Below are 18709 nucleotides of genomic sequence, written 5' to 3'. Positions count from 1 at the left end.
TGCATTGGGAAGGAGCAGGTGCTGTTACTTGTGTGCGGAAGGAGGGGGTCCTGTTACTAAAAATGTGGCTGCGTGCTGGGTGTCTAGATGGGAAGATGGGTGGTACTTTGATTTGTGTGTGGCTGTGTGCTAGGGGTCTGCGTGGGGAAGGACAGGGCACTATTGCAGTGGGCTGCGTGCTGGGGGGTCTGCTTAGGGAAGCAGCGGGTCCTGTTACTTACATGGGGCTGCATGCTGGGGGTCTGCGTTGGAAAGAAGGTGGTGCTTTTACTTGTGTGGGGATGTGTGCTGGGGGTCTACGAGGGGAAGGAGGGGTCCTTTTACCTGGGTGTGGCTGCGTGATGGGGGTCTGTGTGTGGAAGGAGTGGTGCTATTACTTGATGGGCTGCATGCTGGAGGTCTGCATGGGAAAGGAGGGGGTCCTTAAGGCTGTGTGCCCACGTAGCGTTTTTCAAGCGTATATGCTGCGGAATTTCCGCAGCGTAAACGCTTGAAAAACGCATGTAGATCCGCACCCCATGGTCCCCAATGGCATTCCGCAATGTCAATGCCCATGCTGCGGATTTTTCCGCAGCGTATATGTTGCGGTCAAAAATCCGCAGCATGTTCATTAATTTTGCGGAAGCGCAGCGGAATCAATGTGCGGATGGTACCCAAGTCTGGATGAGAGGAGACTCTCATCCAGACCTGGGTACCAAAGAACCTGTAAAAAAAAGAATAAAATAAAGTTTATACTTATCTTCTGATGTTTTCCCTCCGTCGCGCTGTTGTCTGAAGGACCTGCCACGTCATTGAGTCATGTGACCCACCACATGACTCAATGACGTCACCGCAGGTCCTGCACACAACAGCGTGAGCCGCTCAAGCCTCCGGACGGGGCAGAAAATGCATCAGAAGGTGAGTATAAAGTTTATTTTTTTATTTTTTACCATTCTGAACAAGTTGTCAAGCACTTTTCCAAGTGATGCTTGGAGAAGTGCTTGATAACCCGCATGCGGAAATGCATGCAAAGACGCCTCACAAACGCTTCTACCTGGCGGGAAAACCGCATGTAATATCCGCATGCGATTTTCCCGCCAGGGAGAAGCGTAAAAAATATGCTTCAGGTCCGCAACGTGGGCACATAGCCTTAATTTGTGTGCGGCTGCATGCTGGGGGTCTGCATGGCGAAAAGGAGGTCCTGTTACTTGCTTGGGGCTGCGTGCCAGGGGTCTGCGTGGAGAAGGAGTGGTGCTGTTACTTGGTGGGCTGCATGCTGGGGGTCTGTGTGGTGAAGGAGGTGTTCCTGTTACTTTTGTGGGACTGCACGGTGGGGGTCCACGTGGGGAAAGAGGGCATGCTGTTAATTGCATGGGAAGGAGAGGGTATATACTTGCATGGGTCAGTGTGCTGTGGTGTCTGTGTGGGGAAGGACAGGGTCCTGTTACTTGCGTGGGGAGGAAGGGGGTCATGTTATTTGCTTGGGGAAGGAGGGGGTAGTTACTTGTGTGGGTCTGCGTGCTGGGGGGCCTGCGTGGGGAAGGATCGCACCTGTTATTTGCATGGGGCCGTGTGCTGGGGTCTGCGTAGGGAAGAGCGGGTGCTGTTATTTGGCTGTGTGCTAGAGGTCAGCATGAGGAAGGAGGGGTCCTTTTATTTGTGTTGGGCTGCATGCTGGGGATATGTGTGGGGAAGGAGGTGGTGCTGTTACTTGCATGGGGCTGCATGCTGGGAGTCTGCCTGGGGAAGGAGGGGGTCCTGATAATTGTGTGGGGCTGCGGTCTGGGGGGCTGCGTTAGGAAGGAGTGGGTGCTGTTACTTTTGTGGGGCTGCGTTCTGGGGGTTTACGTAGGGAAAGAAAGAGTGCTGTTACTTGCGTGGGGCTGCGTGCAGGGGATCTGCAAGGGGAAGGAGGGGGTCCTGTTGCTTGTGAAGGAAGGTGGCAGGCAGAAGAAGATGCTGTGGCAACAATAGGGTTAAGAATGTTTGCTATGATACTGTATGTTTTATTAAGATTGTTGTGTTACATTGTATTATGGTCCAGGGCCTCTGTCTCCCAGAAGAGGAAGATGTCAGCTGGGTCGCACAGGGAGAGAAAGATGTTGGGTCTGAGGACCGGACGAGGGCAAGTACTGGTAGGACACAGAACCAAGGGAACACCAGCACCACAAAAATCTGTATGCTGCAAATCACCTGCACAGTAAAGACAAACTGTTAACCGGGACCCATGGTCCCCGGTCTTGTTTGCAGCCAGTTCAGGTCTAAAGGACGTGGAGGTAACGAGGACACCCGAAGTAACAGTGATTAAAGAACGAATCCCTCCACAACATATACTCCACTCTCATTCCTGTTTAGAAGAGGGGTTTCAGGGCAAAGAGAACTCTGTCAGGGCCCACAGCAAACAGTCCCTGGCCCCCCCTTCACTTGCGTGGGGCTGCGTGCTGGGGATCTGTGTTGGGAAGGAGATGGTGCTGTTACTTGCATGGGTCTGCATGCTGGGAGTCTGCATGGAGAAGGAGGGGGTTCTATTACTTGCATGGGGCTGCATGTTGGGGGTCTGCGTGGGTAAGAAGGGGTCCTGTTACTTGCGTGGGGCTGCATGCTGGGAGTCTGCCTGGAGAAGGAGGGATCCTGTTAATTGTGTGGGGATGAATGCTGGGGGTCTGCATGGGGAAGGAAAGGGTGCTGTTCCTTGCATGAGACTGCATACTGGGGGTCTGCGTGGGGAAGGACAAGGTCCTTTTACTTGCATGGGGAACTGTAGCATAGCTACCGGGGGGGGGGAGGGGGGGCAGAGGGGGCCGTTGCCCTGGGCCCTGTCACATGGAGGGGCCCACCCGGAGCCATGGCCACTTTTGTCAAGAGGCAAAAGGCAGCACTCAGGGAGAGCGCTGCACAATGCCTACTCCCCTATCTGACAAACTCTGCACACTGGCTAGCAGAGTGGCAGAGCCTTGGTCAGTGCAGTGTGCATGCTGTCAGTGCTTTGGTTCATGCACACTGGAACTCCCCTGGGTCCTAGTGCCCACCATACATTTACCTTAGCCTGGCCCTGTCTGACTTCATCTTATACTCTTTGCTCGCCTGCAGCACTTGGATGAAAATTAACAGTGCCATCCATTAACTACCTGCTTGCAAGCTTCATCTGAGGGTGGCCAGAATTTATTAGGTTTACTAAATGCAGGTATGTCATGGTCACCATGGGGTGAATGTAAGAGAATGAGGGTAGTGTGGGAACTGAAGGGGTTGTGGAGGGAGGACAGGGCGCTGGGGGCTTTATTATTATTATACTTATTATACTGTTTAGTGTTCTGCACTACCTTGCATGTAATAGGTGCTGTTAGGGGAGGCTGGAGATGGGGAGGTAGGGGGCTTATTATTCTTACGGTCTGGGTCTTATTATAAGCCCCATAGAGTAACCATGGCAAAAGCTGCATTATATTTAATAATGTCATAGTAATCAGCTTATTATTATTATAAAGTTATTATGGGTATCCTGACAGGTGATAGATGGGCCCAGACCATGTGCAGCTGTATCTGGCCCTGGCTGTACGATCTCAGCCAGGTAGGTCTGTCTCTGGAAGGCTGCGGCGTTTCAGAGAAAACCATACTTTTAACAGCTGCTGGGGACCGAGCCGCGCTGTGCACTAGTCGTACCGGTGGTTCCCTGGTGGCTTCTCCCCTCGCTGACAGTGACTGACAGGTCTCTGCTTATACGCGTACGTAGGAAGACGCTTCTCAGTACACTTAAGAAGCATTATTGTTTACAGGAGCACCAGTAGTGTAGCTGCCAGGTGGCAGAGGGTACGGTCACCTGGGGTCCCTCGCTCGGAAGCCGCCTCCCAGAGCTACCACCACTCCTAAATTTACAGTTTACAGAACGGCAGGGTGATACACTGACTGAAGCGCCAGCACATGCACAGACTTTACAGTCCTGGCGCATTGACGTCATTGCGCGGTGCCAGGACTCTGACGTCCTGTGTGTACGCCAGCACAATGACATCGCATTGGTCCACACACGCTTTGCCGGTGGACTCATCAGTATCCTGAATTTGGTGGAGTATATGATGTTTTTTATTTTAATTAAAACTTGTAGTGTGACTGTGGGGGCATCATAAAGTATGGGCGGGACCGGGACCCTCATACATTGTATGGACTATTGTAGGGGGCCCTCATATGGTGTGGGGTCCATTATACAGTGTGGGAGCTAATGACAGGCCCATTATGCAGCTTGGCAGCCATCATTCCATGTGGGGACTACTGTGAGGGGCCAATATAAAGTGTGGGGACTACTGTGGGGCCATTATACAGTGTGAGAGCTAATGTGAGGGCCATTATACCGTTTAGGGGCCATCATACTGTGTTGAGACTACTGTGAAGGCTAATATAAAGTGTGAGGGCCCTTATATAGTACTAGCCATTGAACCCGTTTCACGCCCGGGTGGCGAGCATTTTTATTGGTATATGGTCTCCTATGCTGGTATGTGCTGCCCCCATCCTGTCCCCACCATCCTATCCTGGTATGCATGGCACCCCTCATCCCTATCCTGTAATGCATGGCACCCCTCATCCCTATCCTGGTATGCATGGCACCCCTCATCCCTATCCTGTAATGCATGGCACCCTTCACCCCCAATCCTGGTATGCATGGCACCCCTCACCCCCAATCCTAATATGCATGGCACCCCTCACCCCCAATCCTGTTATGCATGTCACCCCTCAACCTCAATCCTGGAAGGCATGGCACCTCTCATCCCCAATCCTGGTATGCATGGCACCCCTCACCCCCAATCCTGGTATGCGTGGCACCCCTCATCCCCAATCCTGGTATGCATGTCACCCCTCAACCTCAATCCTGAAAGGCATGGCACCTCTCATCCCCAATCCTGGTATGCATGGCACCCCTCACCCCCAATCCGGGTATGCATGGCACCCCTCACCCCCAATCCTGATATGCATGGCACCCCTCAACCCCAATCCTGGAAGGCATGACACCCCTCATCCCCAATCCTGGTATGCATGGCACCCCTCACCCCCAATCCTAGTATGCGTGGTCCCCTCACCCCCCAATCCTGGTATGCATGGCACCCCTCACCCCCAATCCTGGTATGCGTGGTCCCCTCACCCCCCAATCCTGGTATGCGTGGTCCCCTCACCCCACAATCCTGGTATGCATGGTCCCCTCACCCCCAATCCTGGTATGCATGGTCCCCTCACTCCCCAATCCTGGTATGCATGGTCCCTTCACCCTCCAATCCTGGTATGCATGGTCCCCTCATCCCCCAATAATGGTATGCATGGTCCCCTCACCCCCTAATCCTGGTATGTATGGTCCCCTCACCCCGCAATCCTGGTATGCATGGTCTCCTCGACCCCAATCCTGGTATGCATGGTCCCCTCACCCCCCAATAATTGTATGTGTGGTACTCCTCATCCTGGTATGCATGGTCCCCTCACCCCCCAATCCTGGTATGTGTGGTACCCCTCACCCCCCAATCCTGGTATGCATGGTCCCCTCACCCCGCAATCCTAGTATGCATGGTCCCCTCACCCCCCAATCCTGATATGCATGGTCCCCTCACCTCCCAATCCTGGTATGCATGGTCCCCTCACCTTCCAATCCTGGTATGTGTGGTACCCCTCATCCTGGTATGCATGATCCCCCTCACACCACAATCCTAGTATGCATGGTCCCCTCACCCCCCAATCCTGATATGCATGGTCCCCTCACCTCCCAATCCTGGTATGCATGGTCCCCTCACCTTCCAATCCTGGTATGTGTGGTACCCCTCATCCTGGTATGCATGATCCCCCTCACACCACAATCCTGGTATGCATGATCCCCTCACCCCCCAATCCTGGTATGCATGGTTCCCTCACCCCCCAATCCTGGTATGCATGGTCCCCTCACCCCACAATCCTGGTATGCTTGGTACCCCTCACCCCCCAATCCTGGTATGTGTGGCCCCCTCACCCCCCAATCCTGGTATGTATGGCACCTCTCATCTCTTTCACGCTGTACACACATACAAAAAAATAAACACTTATACTCACCTTTCTTCCCTGTGCTCCAACACTGCGGTGTCCTGTTCTGCCGGAAGTCGGGGGAGGAGTGTGACACCGGAGTACGCGCGTGCCCATACTGTGCTGTCCGGCGCCATTTTGCTGAAGACACACTGCAAATGTGTCTTCAGTAAAATGGTGCTGGATAGCGCTATGCGCATGTGCCGATCCGACGTCTCACTCCTGCCCCGGTCTCCGGCGAAGAGAGGTGTCGCGGCAACGCTCCTCCCGGTCAGGTAAGTATGTAAGTATGGCCCCGGAGATCGTGGTATGCTTTCAGTGTCTACGCATACCGTGATCTCCGGCGCCATACACACTCCTCTTACCTGTAACGGCTCCATGCGGTCTTCTGTCTGGAGCCAGACTGCGCGTCGCGCATGCGCAGTCTAGAGGCTTTAGACAGACACGCATCTCCCGTTATATTATAGATTGGTCCTGCTGTGGGAGCCATTATACAGTGTGGGGGATATTATATAGTCTTGGTGTTACTGTGGGGTCCATTATACAGTGTGAGGAGTAATGTGGGGTCATCATACTGTGTATAGGGGAGATGTGGGCCCATCATACTGTGTATAGGGGAGCTGTGGGCACATCATACTGTATATAAGGAAGCTGTGGGCCCCTCATACTGTGTATATGGGGAGCTGTACATGGGGAGAATCGGGACATTATTAAATGTTAAGTGGGCATTCAAGAAGCATTATTTCAATAGGGACACTCAGAGTGTTGTGATTGTCAAAGATGCACATGAGATATTATCACTTTCTAGTTGCAAAATGTAAGGAAAAGACGGGAAAAATGAACAACTCCATCAGAAAGAAAATCAGTTGTAAGCCACCATCATTAACTGTAAATCTCCTATATCACCTACAGCACTGGTATCTACCCACTATATGGGCACCATATGGCGGTAATATCAATGTTGTTTTTCTATAGAGATTTATTTTCAGTAATAACATGGTCATCTACTGAGGCTCCCCTATGCCCACAATTAGGGTTCTCCGCTATAGTTGTAATCAGGGTTACATAGTTAGGGGCCCACTCAGATGCTTCGCCTCCCCTAAACTAAACCCCTAGCTGCGCCTCTGGTGATGAAGAAGGGGGTCCTGTTAATTTTGTGGGGAAGGAGGGGTTAGTTACTTGGGTGGGTCTGCATGCTGGGGGTCTGCATTGGGAAGAGGGGGGTGCTTTTACTTGGGTGGGGCTGCGTGCAGGGAATCTGCGTGGGGAAGCAGTGGTGCTGTTATTTGATGGGCTGCATGCTGGGGGTCTGTGCGGGGAAGGAGGTGGTGCTTTTGTGTGGAACTGCGTGCTGGGGGTCTGCTTGTGGAAGGAGGGGGTCCTGTTAATTGTGTGGATCTGCGTGGGACTGGAGGTCTGAGTGGGGAAGGAGGAGGTTCTATTAGTTCCGAGGGGCTGCATGCTGGGGGTTTGCATGGGAAAGAAGGGGGTCCTGTTATTTGCATGTTGATGCATGCTGGGGGTCTGCGTGGGGTAAGAGGGGGTGCTGTTAATTGCGTAAGAAGGAGGGGGTCATATTACTTGCGAGGGGCTGCGTGCTGGGGGGTTTGTGTGGGGTAGGATGGGGTTCTGTTTTCCACGTGGGGCTGCATGCTGGGGGTCTGCATGGAGAATACGGTGGTACTGTTACTCATGTGGGGCGGTGTCCTGGGGGTCTGTGTGTGGCTGCCTGGGGAAGGAGGGGGTCTTGTTACTTGCATAGGGCAGCATGCTGGGGGTCAGCGCTTGGAAGAGGTCCTACTACTTGTATGAGGCTGCGGTCTGGGGGTCTGCTTGAGGAAGGAGTGGGTGCTGTGACTTCTGTGGGGCTGCGTGCTGGGAGTTTGCGTGGGAAAAGAGGTGGTGCTGTTACTTGCATGGGGCTGCGTGCTGGGAGTGTGTGGGGAAGGAGGGGGTCCTTTTACGTGAGTGGGGCTGCGTGCTGGGGGTCTGCATGAGGAAAGTGAAGGTCCTGTTACTTGTATGGGGCTGCATGCTAGGGGTTTGTGAAGGGAAGGAGTGGTGCTGCTGTAACTTGGTGGGCTGCATGCTGGGGGTCTGCGTTGCGAGGGAAGTGTTCCTGTTACTTGCGTAGAGCTACGTGCTTGGGGTCTGCGTGGGGAAAGAGGGGGTCTTTTTATTTTTGGGGGGTCTTCGTAGGGAAAGAAGGCATGCTGTTAATTGCATGGGAAGGTGGGCGTACTTACTTGCATGGGTCTGTGTGGAGAAGGACGGGGTCCTGTTACTTGCGTGAGGGAGAAGGGGGTCCTGTGATTTGCGTGGGGAAGGAGGGTGTAGTTATTTGCGTGGGGCCATGTGCTGGGGGGTCTGCGTTGGGAAGGAGGTGGTCCTGGTACTTGTGTGGGGAGGTGTGTTGGGGGTCTGTGGAAGAGAGAGTGCTGTTATTTGAGTGGGGCTGCGTGCTAGGGATCTGCTTGGGGAAGGAGGGGGTCCTTTTATTTGTGTTGGGCTGCATGCTGGGGGTCTGCGTGGGTAAAAGGGGGTCCTTTTCCTTGAGTGGGCTGCATACTGGGGGTCTGCGTGGGGAAGGAGGTGTTGCTGTTACTTGCATGGGGCTGCTTGCTGGGAATCTTCCTTGGAAAGGAGGGGGTCCTGTTAATTGTATGGGCATGAATGCTGGAGGTCTGCATGGGGGAAGGAGCAGGTGTTGTTACTTGCATGGGAAAGAAGGGGGTCCTGTTACTTGCATGAGGCTGTGTGCTGGGGGTCAGCGTGGGGGAAGGACAGGGTCCTTTTACTTGCATGAGGCTGCGTGCTGGGGGGTCTGCGTGGGGATGGACGAGGTCCTGTTATTAACGTGGGGCTGAATGCTGGGGGTCTGCATGGGGAATAACGTGGTGCTGGTACTTGCGTGGGTGGTGTGTTGGTGGTTTGCGTGGGAAAGGAGGGGGTTCCTTTACTTGCTTGGAGCTGCGTGGGGAAGCAGGTGGTGCTGTTACTTGCGTGGGCTATGTGGGAAGGGAGGGGGTCCTATTACTTGTGTGGGGCGGTATGGGGGTCTGCGTTAGGAAGGAGTGGGTGCTGTTACTTTTTGGGGCTGCGTTCTGGGGGTTTATGTGGGGAAAGAAGGAGAGCTGTTACTTGCGTTGAGTTGCATGCCAGGGGCCTGTGTTGGGAAGGAGGGGGTCCTGTTACTTGCATGGGGCTGCGTGCTGGTGATCTGCGTGAAAAAGGAGGAGGTCCCGTCACTTGCGTGGGACTGCGTGCTGAGGGTCTGCGTGGAGAAGGAGGGGGTCCTGTTACTTGTGTTTGGATAAATGCTGTGAGTCTGCATGAAAAAGGAGGTGGTCCTGTTAATTGCATGGGGCTGCGTACTGGGGTTCTGCATGGGACTGGGGGTGTGAGTGGAGAAGGAGGGGCCCTATTACTTCTGTGGGGCTGCATGCTGGGGGTTTGCATGGGGAAAGAGGGAATTCTGTTAATTGCGTGGGAAGAAGGGGGTCATGTTACTTGCGAGGGGTTGCTTGCTGGGGGGGTCTGTGTGGGGAATATGGTGGTGCTGTTACTTTCCTGGAGCGATGTCCTTGGTGTCTGCGTGGGGCTCCATGGGGAAGGAGTGGGTCCTTTTATTTGCATAGGGCTGCATGCTGGGGATCAGCTCTGGGAAGGAGGTGGCGCTGTTACTTGCGTGTGGCTGCATAGGGAGGGAAGGGGTCCTACTACTTGTTTGGGGCTGCAGTCTGGGGGTCTGCGAGAGGAAGGAGTGGGTGCTGTTACTTTTGTGGGGCTGTGTGCTGAGGGCTTGCGTGGGGAAACAGACGATGCTTTTACTTGAGTGGGGTTGCGTGCTGGGGGTCTGTGTGAGGAAAGTGGAGGTTCTGTTACTTGCATGGAGCTGCATGCTTGGGGTCTGCGTGGGGAAAGAGGGGGTCCTGTTACTTTTGTGAGACTGCATGCTGGGGGGCTGCATGGGGAAAGAGGGCATACTATTAATTGCATGGGAAGGAGGGGGTATTTACTTGCATGGGTCTGTGTGCCGGGGGAGTCTGTGTGGGGAAGGACGGGGTCCTGTTACTTGCTTGGGGAGTAAGGGAGTCCTGTTACTTGCATAGGGCTGCATGTTGGGGGTCTGTGCTGGGAAGGAGGGAGTACTGTTACTTGCGTGGGTCTGCATTGGGTGGGAGGGGGTCCTATTACATGCGTGGGTCTGCATGCTGGCAGTCTGGATGGGGAAGGAGGGGGTCCTGTTACTTGTGTGGAGCTGCATGCTGAGGGTCTGCGTGGGGAAGGTGGAGGTCCTTTTACTTGCATGTGGCGCTGTGTGCTGGGGGTCTGCATGGGGTAGTTACTTGCATTGGTCTGCTCTGCGTGCTGGTGGGGTGTGCGTGGGGAGGGAGGGGGTCCTATTACTTGTGTGGGGCTGTGCTTGGGAATCTATGTGAGGAAGGCTAAGTGCCCACGATGCAGAAATGCTGCATATTTTTTCCGCTTCTCCCTGGCAGGAAAAACGCATACGGATTGTACATGTGGATTTTACATGCGTTTTTCGCGTCAGGTAGTAGCGTTTTACATGCATTTCTGCATGCGGGTTATCAAGCGCTTTTCCAAGCAATTTTAGCATCACTTGGAAAGTGCTTGACAACTTGGTCACACTATATAAATCCATGCAATCGGCTTAATATCCGTGTGTGCAAATGTACTGACACGGATAATATGCTTTCAATGCAAGTCAATGGCGGTGATTACGCTGCGTGTCCGCAAAATTATTGGACATGCTGCGTATTTTTCCGCAATGATAATCCGCAGCAGAAATTTCCGCAGTATGTGCACAGCACATGCGAATTATCATTGGGGACCATGGGGCACGTATTGCCAAGCATTTTTTAAGCGTTTTCGCTGCGGAAATTCCGCGGCAAAAACGCTTGAAAAACGCATAGTGGGCACGCAGCCGAAGGAGGTGGTGCTCTTACTTTTGTGATACTGCGTGTCGAGCGTCTGCATGGCGAAGGAGGGGGTCCTGCTACTTGTGTGAGGAGGAAGGGGGTAGTTACTTGTGTGGGTTTCCGTGCTGGGGGGTTTGCATGGGGAAGGACGAGGTTCTATTACTTGCACGGGGCTGCGTGCTGGGGTTGTGCATTGGGAAGGAGGTGGTGCTGTTAATTGAAGGTGGGGGTCCTGTTAGTTGGGTGAGGCTGCGGGCTGGTGGTCAACATGAGGAAGTAGGGAATGCTGTTACTTACATGGGTAAGTATGGTGGTTCACTCATTGGTTATTAACGAGAGTCAGTGGTTCACTCGTTCGTTGGCCTGACTGTCTTTAGGAAGACCGCAAGGACCAGGGCTCATCCAAGTGAACTGCTGTACTTGTTCCCCGTGGGCAAAATACTACTCAGACCACACAGGGTGAGGGTAACACAATGGGGGGATACTTTATTGTATCACCAACAGTCAATAACATATAGAATAGTCCCAGCAAGTACACAAGATGGTGCAAATGACAAAGTCTCACCTTTTCGCTGGCTCACCAGGGATTAGAACCTCTTTGACTTTGCGGCTTCCAGGGCCGACTACCCCAACCAGTAGCTCCTCGCTTTTGGCGGGCACCCACAGAGAGAAGGGAACGACAAGCTTAAGAAGCTGACCAAGTACAGCGAGGTATGTGTCCAGGTGACCTGACTGTCCCAACCTGGATTCTCCAGATGTCTTTGTGTGTTCAGTGATGGTCAGAGAAGCAGATTTGTATTCCTACAGCTGGGGCCGTGGTCTCTAAAGCGGACATCCTGTCTCTTAGAGAAGGAAAGAGGTCTCTTTTCTACCCACAGATGACATTCAGGGCATTATCCACAGGCTTGGGGAAGGGTGGGAGGAGACATTCTCTCTCTCTCATTGTTCCAGTGGACAATTAACCTGCATATTTATCCTGCAATGTTTGCAGTCACCAAATAACAAACATCGATTGTACAAACAACCTGCACCTTTGTTCCCAAGGAAAACAGAACAATAAGCTGCAGGGGCTGATAAGAGAGAATCAACAGCCATTCACCAAATCATCATACAACAGACCAATCTACAGGAAGAGTCACTGTACAGACTGGTGTGAACGACGGCTCATGTGCCCTGAACTATGAAATAATACAACTGGTATAATTAACAATAAATGCTGTGTCGTCACAGAGGGGGTCCTGTTACTTGTGTGGGGCTGTGTGCTGGAGGGGTCTGCGTGGGGAAGGAGGGGGTCCTGTTACTTGCGTGGGGCTGCGGGCTGGGGGTCTGTGTGGGAAAGGAGGTGGTGTTGTTACTTGCATGGGGATGCATGCTGGTAATCTGCCTGAGTAAGGTGGAGGTCCTGTTAATTGTATGGGGATGAATGCTGGGGGTCTGCATGGGGAAGGAGCAGGTGTTGTTACTTGCGTGGGAAAGAAGGGGGTCCTGTTAATTGCATGAAGCTGCGTGCTGGGGGTCTGTGTGGGGAAGGACGGGGTGATGTTATTAGCATGGGGCTCCATGCTGGAGGTTTGCGTGGGAAAGAAGGTGGTCCTGTTACTTGCATGAAGCTGCGTGCTGGGGGTCTGCGTGGGTGGATGGGGTCTTGTTATTAGTGTGGGGCTGCATGCTGGGGGTCTGCATGGGGAATAAGGTGGTGCTGGTACTTGCGTGGGTGGTGTGTTGGTGGTCTGCGTGGGAAAGGAGGGGGTTCCGTTACTTGCTTGGAGCCGCATGGGAAAGGAGGTGGCGCTGTTACTTGTGTGGGCTGCGCGGGGAGGAAGGGAGTCCTATTACTTGTGTGGGGCTGTGGTCTGGGGATCTGGATTAGGAAAGAGTGGGTGCTGTTATTTTTTGGGGCTGCGTTCTGAGGGTTTATGGGAGGAAAGAAAGAGTGCTGTTACTTGCGTGGAGTTGCATGCTGGGGGTCTGTGTTGGGAAGGAGGGGGTCCTGTTACTTGCATGGGGCTGCGTGCTGGTGATCTGTGTGAAAAAGGAGCAGGTCCTGTCATTTGCGTGGGGCTGCGTGCTGGGGATCTGCGTGGGACTGGGGGTGTGAATGGGGAAGGAGGGGGTCCTATTACTTCCGTGGGGCTGCGTGCTGGGGGTCTGTGTGGGAAAGGAGGGGGTCCTGTTACTTGCATGTGGCTGCGTGATGGGGGTCTGCGTGGGGAAAGAGGGAATGCTGTTAATTGCGTGGGAAGAAGGAGGTCCTGTTACTTGCGACGGGTTGCGTGCTGGGGGTTCTGTATGGGAATATGGTGGTGCTGTTACTTTCATGGAGCGGTGTCCTGGGTGTCTGCATGGGGAAGGAGAGGGTGCTGTTACTTGTGTGGGGCTGCATGGGGAGGGAGTGGGGCCTGCTACTCTCGTGGGGCTCTGGTCTGTGGATCTGCAAGAGGAATGAGTGGGTGCTGTTACTTTTGTGGGGCGGCATGCTGGGAGTTTGCATGGGGAAACAGGCGGTGCTGTTACTTGAGTGGGGCTGCATGCTGGGGGTCTTTGTGAGGAAAGTGGAGGTCCTGTTACTTGCATGAAACTGCATACTTGGGGTCTGCATGGGGAAAGAGGGCATGCTGTTAATTGCATGAGAAGGAGGGGGTAGTTACTTGCATAGGTCTGTGTGCTAAGGGAGTCTGTGTGGGGAAGGACGGGGTCCTGTTACTTGCGTGGGGAGGAAGGGGGTCCTGTTACTTGCATAGGGCTGCCTGTTGGGGGTCTGTGCTGGGAAGGAGGGAGTACTGTTATTTGCGTGGGTCTACATTGGGAGGGGGTCATATTACTTGTGTGGGATTGCGTGCTGGCAGTCTGCATGGGGGAAGGAGGGGGTCCTATTACTTGTGTGGAGCTGCATGCTGGGGGTCTGCGTGGGGAAGGTGGAGGTCCTGTTACTTGCATGAGGCTGCATGCTGGGGGTCCGCATAGGGAGGAAGGCACCCACAGAAAGGAGGTAACGACAAGCTTAGAACGCTGACCGAGTACAGCGAGGTATGTGGCCAGGTGACCTGACTGTCCGAACCTGGATTCTCCAGACGTCCTTGTGTGTTCATAAAAAAAGGAAAAACAGCGTCCAATCCAGGGTGTTCAAAATATCAAAATTGTAGTTTATTCCACCAGATTACAACGTTTCAACCGTTCGCCTGTCTTTATCAAGTATGGTTACCACCCACAATGTGTTCCCTTATATAGTGAGGTCTGCACAAGTGCACCAATCTCCACAAGTGCCACCCACTTCCATAAAATACAAAAATATACAAAATATCATCCTGAGATTTGTTGTTCTCCAAGTTACATCGACATACATCATCAAATCTAATACAAAGAGTACAATATAAACCAAATATCACTAATTATTGCATGCTAGCATTACCAAATGTATAATAGCATATTGGTTACCATAGTGTCTCAGAGACAATCATACTGAGTCCTAATGTGCATCATTGTTATCCAATCAGCTAAAGAAGACGCAAGTGTATCGTGTCCTAAATCAAAATTAAGCCGCATGGTGTGGAACCCCACCTCCAAACAGAGCCGCATGGAGTGGAACCCCACCTCCAAACAGTGCCGCATGGAGTGGAACCCCACCTCCAAACAGAGCCGCATGGTGTGGAACCCCACCTCCAAACAGAGCCACATGGTGTGCAGCCCCACCTCCAAACAGAGCCGCATAGTGTGGAACCCCACCTCCAAATAGAGCCGCATGGTGTGGAACCCCACCTCCAAACAGAGCCGCATGGTGTGGAACCCCACCTCCAAACAGAGCCACATGGTGTGGACCCCCACCTCAAACAGAGACTCATGTCGTCAGGACAACCACCATTTGTGTATCATCCCCATCCTACCTGAACCGCACGCCCAGCACAAACGGATCCACAGCGGCGCGTTATCACCGGAGCACCACATGACTAGTCACGCAATCATCAGATGACACACACCCGCTGGGATGCACGCGCAGGCAGCTGGTCAGGCAGGCCATACACATGGAACACTTGTCACATCCAGCAGACAAGGCAGCAGGCACAGGTGTCCATGTGACAGGGAGGAGTTATCCAAATCCAGGCTGATACCTCCGAGCAAGGAACTACAATAGCACATTAAAGAAACAATAGCACATCAGATTGGAGACAACGGACAACAAAGGAAGGGGGAACAGGAAAAGAAGCACACATTTAATAAACATATAAATTGTATCCACAATAGTTAATAAATCCAAATGTGTTCCAAATTCAGTCTCCCGTCCTCGTGACCATCCATCTCCAATCAGATCCAGAAAACAATCTGTAAAAGATAAGACACAGTATGAAATCAGTATGAAATCACATGATAAAATTACAATAAATACCGATGATGAAAAAAGAAGAGGGTAAATAAAACAAACATTCAAATTGTATTCAATATTCAGGCACTTAGGTTGTAAAGACCCTAATTCATAAATCCAACTGATTTCCTTCCGTTTTAAAACATTTTGTCTGTCACCCCCTCTTCTTAGTACTGGAACACTATCGATTATCCGAAATTTCAACTGGTTTGTCGAGTGCCTATTTTCCAAAAAGTGTTTTGGAATAGGCAAATCGGTAAGTCCAGTTCTTATAGTACTTTTATGCTTGCTAATATGGGCCCTAATCTCCATCGTCATTTCGCCCACATAGATCAATCCACTTGGGTATAAAATCATATAAATATCAAAACTCAAAGAGCATGCGTTCCTATATTTCAACATGAATCTCTTCATATGGGGATGGAAGAAAGAATCCCCTTTGATGAGGTTATTGCAACAAGCACACCCAAGGCATGGAAAATTGTCATTCCTTGGTGTACTAAAAGTCGATTGTACCAATGATTTAGTCGTCCCAAAATCAGACTTCACCAGACAATCGCCTAGATTTTTTCCCCGTCTAGATGAAAGAAGGGGACATGAAGCAAAATTAGTGATAGATGGTAAACCTTGACGCAACAATGACCAATGTCTATTTAATATAATCTCTATTCGACCACTAACTGGGCAATAAGTAGATACAAAGGGGATGCGATTTGCAAAAATTTTCTTTTGTCTCCCACGCAACAATCCTTCTCGTTCAAGACACAATGCTTTGTTCTTATAACCTAGAACTTGCCTAATCGGGTAACCACGTGAAACAAATTTCTGACACATATCATCCAAACGCATGTCCAAACGATTTTCATCCGAAACCATCCTCCTCACTCTGATAAGTTGGATCCAAGGCAAGGAACCAACCATCTTACGTGGATGGTTACTATCATAAAGCAATAAGCTGTTCCTATTAGTGCTTTTTATTTTTTTTTTCTTAAATCAAATGTTTTTATTGATTTTTATAAAGATTTTCACAAAGGTAAAAATAAAAAAAAACAACATCAGACAAACATTGGAGAAACACAGTTCTCCACCGCCCAACCATAAGAAGCATTAAACAGGAGTTATTTATACATCTTGGCTATGCAAAACCAGCATAATTAGATGAACAATTATTTGAACATAGTAACAATAGTCAATCCAATTGCATATAACTTGTGGAAGTACTAATAACATTTTTATTAATTTTCAAAGAAGTTTAATTTGAGGCATCATATAAACGCAACTCAAAGCAAGCCGAGGCGAAATCTCCTCAGTTCCCTAGATGTCAAACCAGAACCATCAATCCATAGACCTCATATCTTGTCAAATTTAGAAATAGCATCTCTTTTTAGGTGTATGCCTTTTTCCAAATTTACTAGCCAGCTAACTTTATCAAATTCTGATATCATAGGCTCCTGATCTGCTATCCATTTTTGGGCTTTCTTGAGCCATGCTCAAGAAAGTCATGGACGAGGATGGTCAAAACTGGGACTGCCTACTCCCATATCTGCTGTTTTACAAAAGGGAAGTTCCACAGGCCTCTACAAGGTCATCTCCATTTGAATTGATGTATGGTCAGCACCATCGGGGTATCCTGAATATTGAAAAGACGACCTGGGAAGCAGAAGTTACACCACACAGCAGCATCTTCAAGCATGTGGTCCGAATGCAGGAGAGAATTGCAGAGGTAATGCAGATTGTGAAAAAGAGCCTCCCCCAGGCACAAGAGGCCCAATCAAGGGTCTTAAATCGGTTGGCAAGGCTGAGCCAGTTTAGTACTGGAGATCGAGTTGTAGTGCTGATTCCCATGGTGAAAAGTTAATTTCTGGCTAAGTAGCAAGGGTCATACAAAGTGGTCAAGAAACTGAGCTAAGTTAATTATGAAGTCCACCAGCCAGGTAGAAGAAAACCTTATCAGGTCTACCACATCTACCTGCTCAAGCCAAGGTGTGATAGGGAGCCGGTGGAAGCTCCATGACTGGGGTCAAACCCCAGAGCCTATGTTGAAATTGCAGAAACACTATCCCCGGCCCAGAGACAACAGTGCAGAGGACTCCTTCAGCGAAACCAAGATCTGTTTTCAGAGTTGCCGGGATGTACCCATGCTGTAGAGAACAAAGTTCTGACGGAGCCACACGTGAGGGTAAATCTTAAGCCATATCGAATCCATGAAGCACGCCGCAACATGATTTTGAAGGAGATGAGGAGAATATTGAACTTGGGCATCATTGAAGAGTGGCTGGTCCAGTCTCAAAGTCCTTGTGGAGAAGTCAAGTGGAGAAAGGCAGTTTTGTAATGATTATCGTAAGCTAAATGAGGTGTGCAAGTTTGATGCATATCCGATGCCCCAGGTAGATAAGCTCTTTGAGAAGTTGGGATGAGCAAGATACATCACCACCCCTGACCTATTGAAAGGGTACTGGAAAATCCCCATATCCCAAATGGCCAAAGAAAAGACAGCCTTCTGTATACCTGATGTGTGTTGTCAATACACAAGGATGCCTTTTGGTCTGCAGGAGCCCCAGCCACCTTCCAGTGAGCCGCAGACCGGGTGCTAACTACTAACAAGAAATACTCAGCAGCTTACCTAGACGAAATTGTGATCTTCAGCCTGGAATGGGAAAGACATCTGCAGAAGGCCCAGGTGGTACTGAATGCACTGAGGAAGGCGGGATTTATCATAAACTCGAAGTACACCATGGGAAGGGAGGAGGCATAATACCTAGGCTATATCGTCATGAGGGGAGAAATAAAGCTGCAGGAGAAGGTGGAGGCGATCTAAAATTGGCCGAAACAAGTCTCCAAAAAACAGGTTAGTGCATTTCTGGGAATTGTGGGATACCATCAGCGGTTCATCCCAAATTTCGCCATGAGAGCCACACCCCCTGACCGACCTCCTTAAAAGCACAAAATCATCGTTGGCCAAATGGACTTCTTAAGCAGAGACGGCTTTCCAGGAGTTGAAGCAAGCCCAGTGTAAATAGGGGACTTCATGAAGGAGTTTGTGATCGTCACTTCAGAAGTTGGTTTGGGAGCAATGTTGTCACAAAGAAGTATATGAGTAAAAACATCTAATCCTTTATCTAAGTAGGAAACTTTCCTCCTGTGAGAGAAATTGTGCCAACATAGAAAAAATATGTTTCACCATGCTAGGATGGTGTCAGACTATGCGCCTCTAAGATGGATGAGGGAAAAGAACAGGAAGAATGTCCAGTGACTAGGTTGTTTCTGGAACTCCAAGACTTCAGCTTCCATGTGGAGCATAGGTCCGGGAAACTACACGCTAATGCAGATGCCCTGTCGAGGCTTCCCTGTCTAGTGACTGAAGGTACCAAACCGTCAGGCTTTGGCCAGAGGGAGGGATATGTAA

At 51.0% G+C, this 18709-nt stretch overlaps 1 protein-coding gene across 1 annotated transcript in view; it reads right to left on the bottom strand.

Annotated features, from left to right (window-relative positions):
* LOC141271815 (uncharacterized) overlaps positions 1-18709 on the bottom strand; it is a 105017-nt gene that overhangs the window by 46844 nt on the left and 39464 nt on the right. The window contains exon 8 of the mRNA XM_073681989.1: positions 12155-12186. Coding sequence (XP_073538090.1) covers positions 12155-12186 — 32 coding nt within the window. The remainder of the gene's footprint in view (positions 1-12154; positions 12187-18709) is intronic.

The sequence above is a fragment of the Phyllobates terribilis genome, unplaced genomic scaffold (assembly GCF_046119375.1).
Source record: "Phyllobates terribilis strain yellow unplaced genomic scaffold, ASM4611937v1 Scaffold_5__5_contigs__length_657084704, whole genome shotgun sequence".
Lineage (NCBI taxonomy): Eukaryota > Metazoa > Chordata > Amphibia > Anura > Dendrobatidae > Phyllobates > Phyllobates terribilis.
This window is presented reverse-complemented; position numbering and strand designations above follow the sequence as displayed.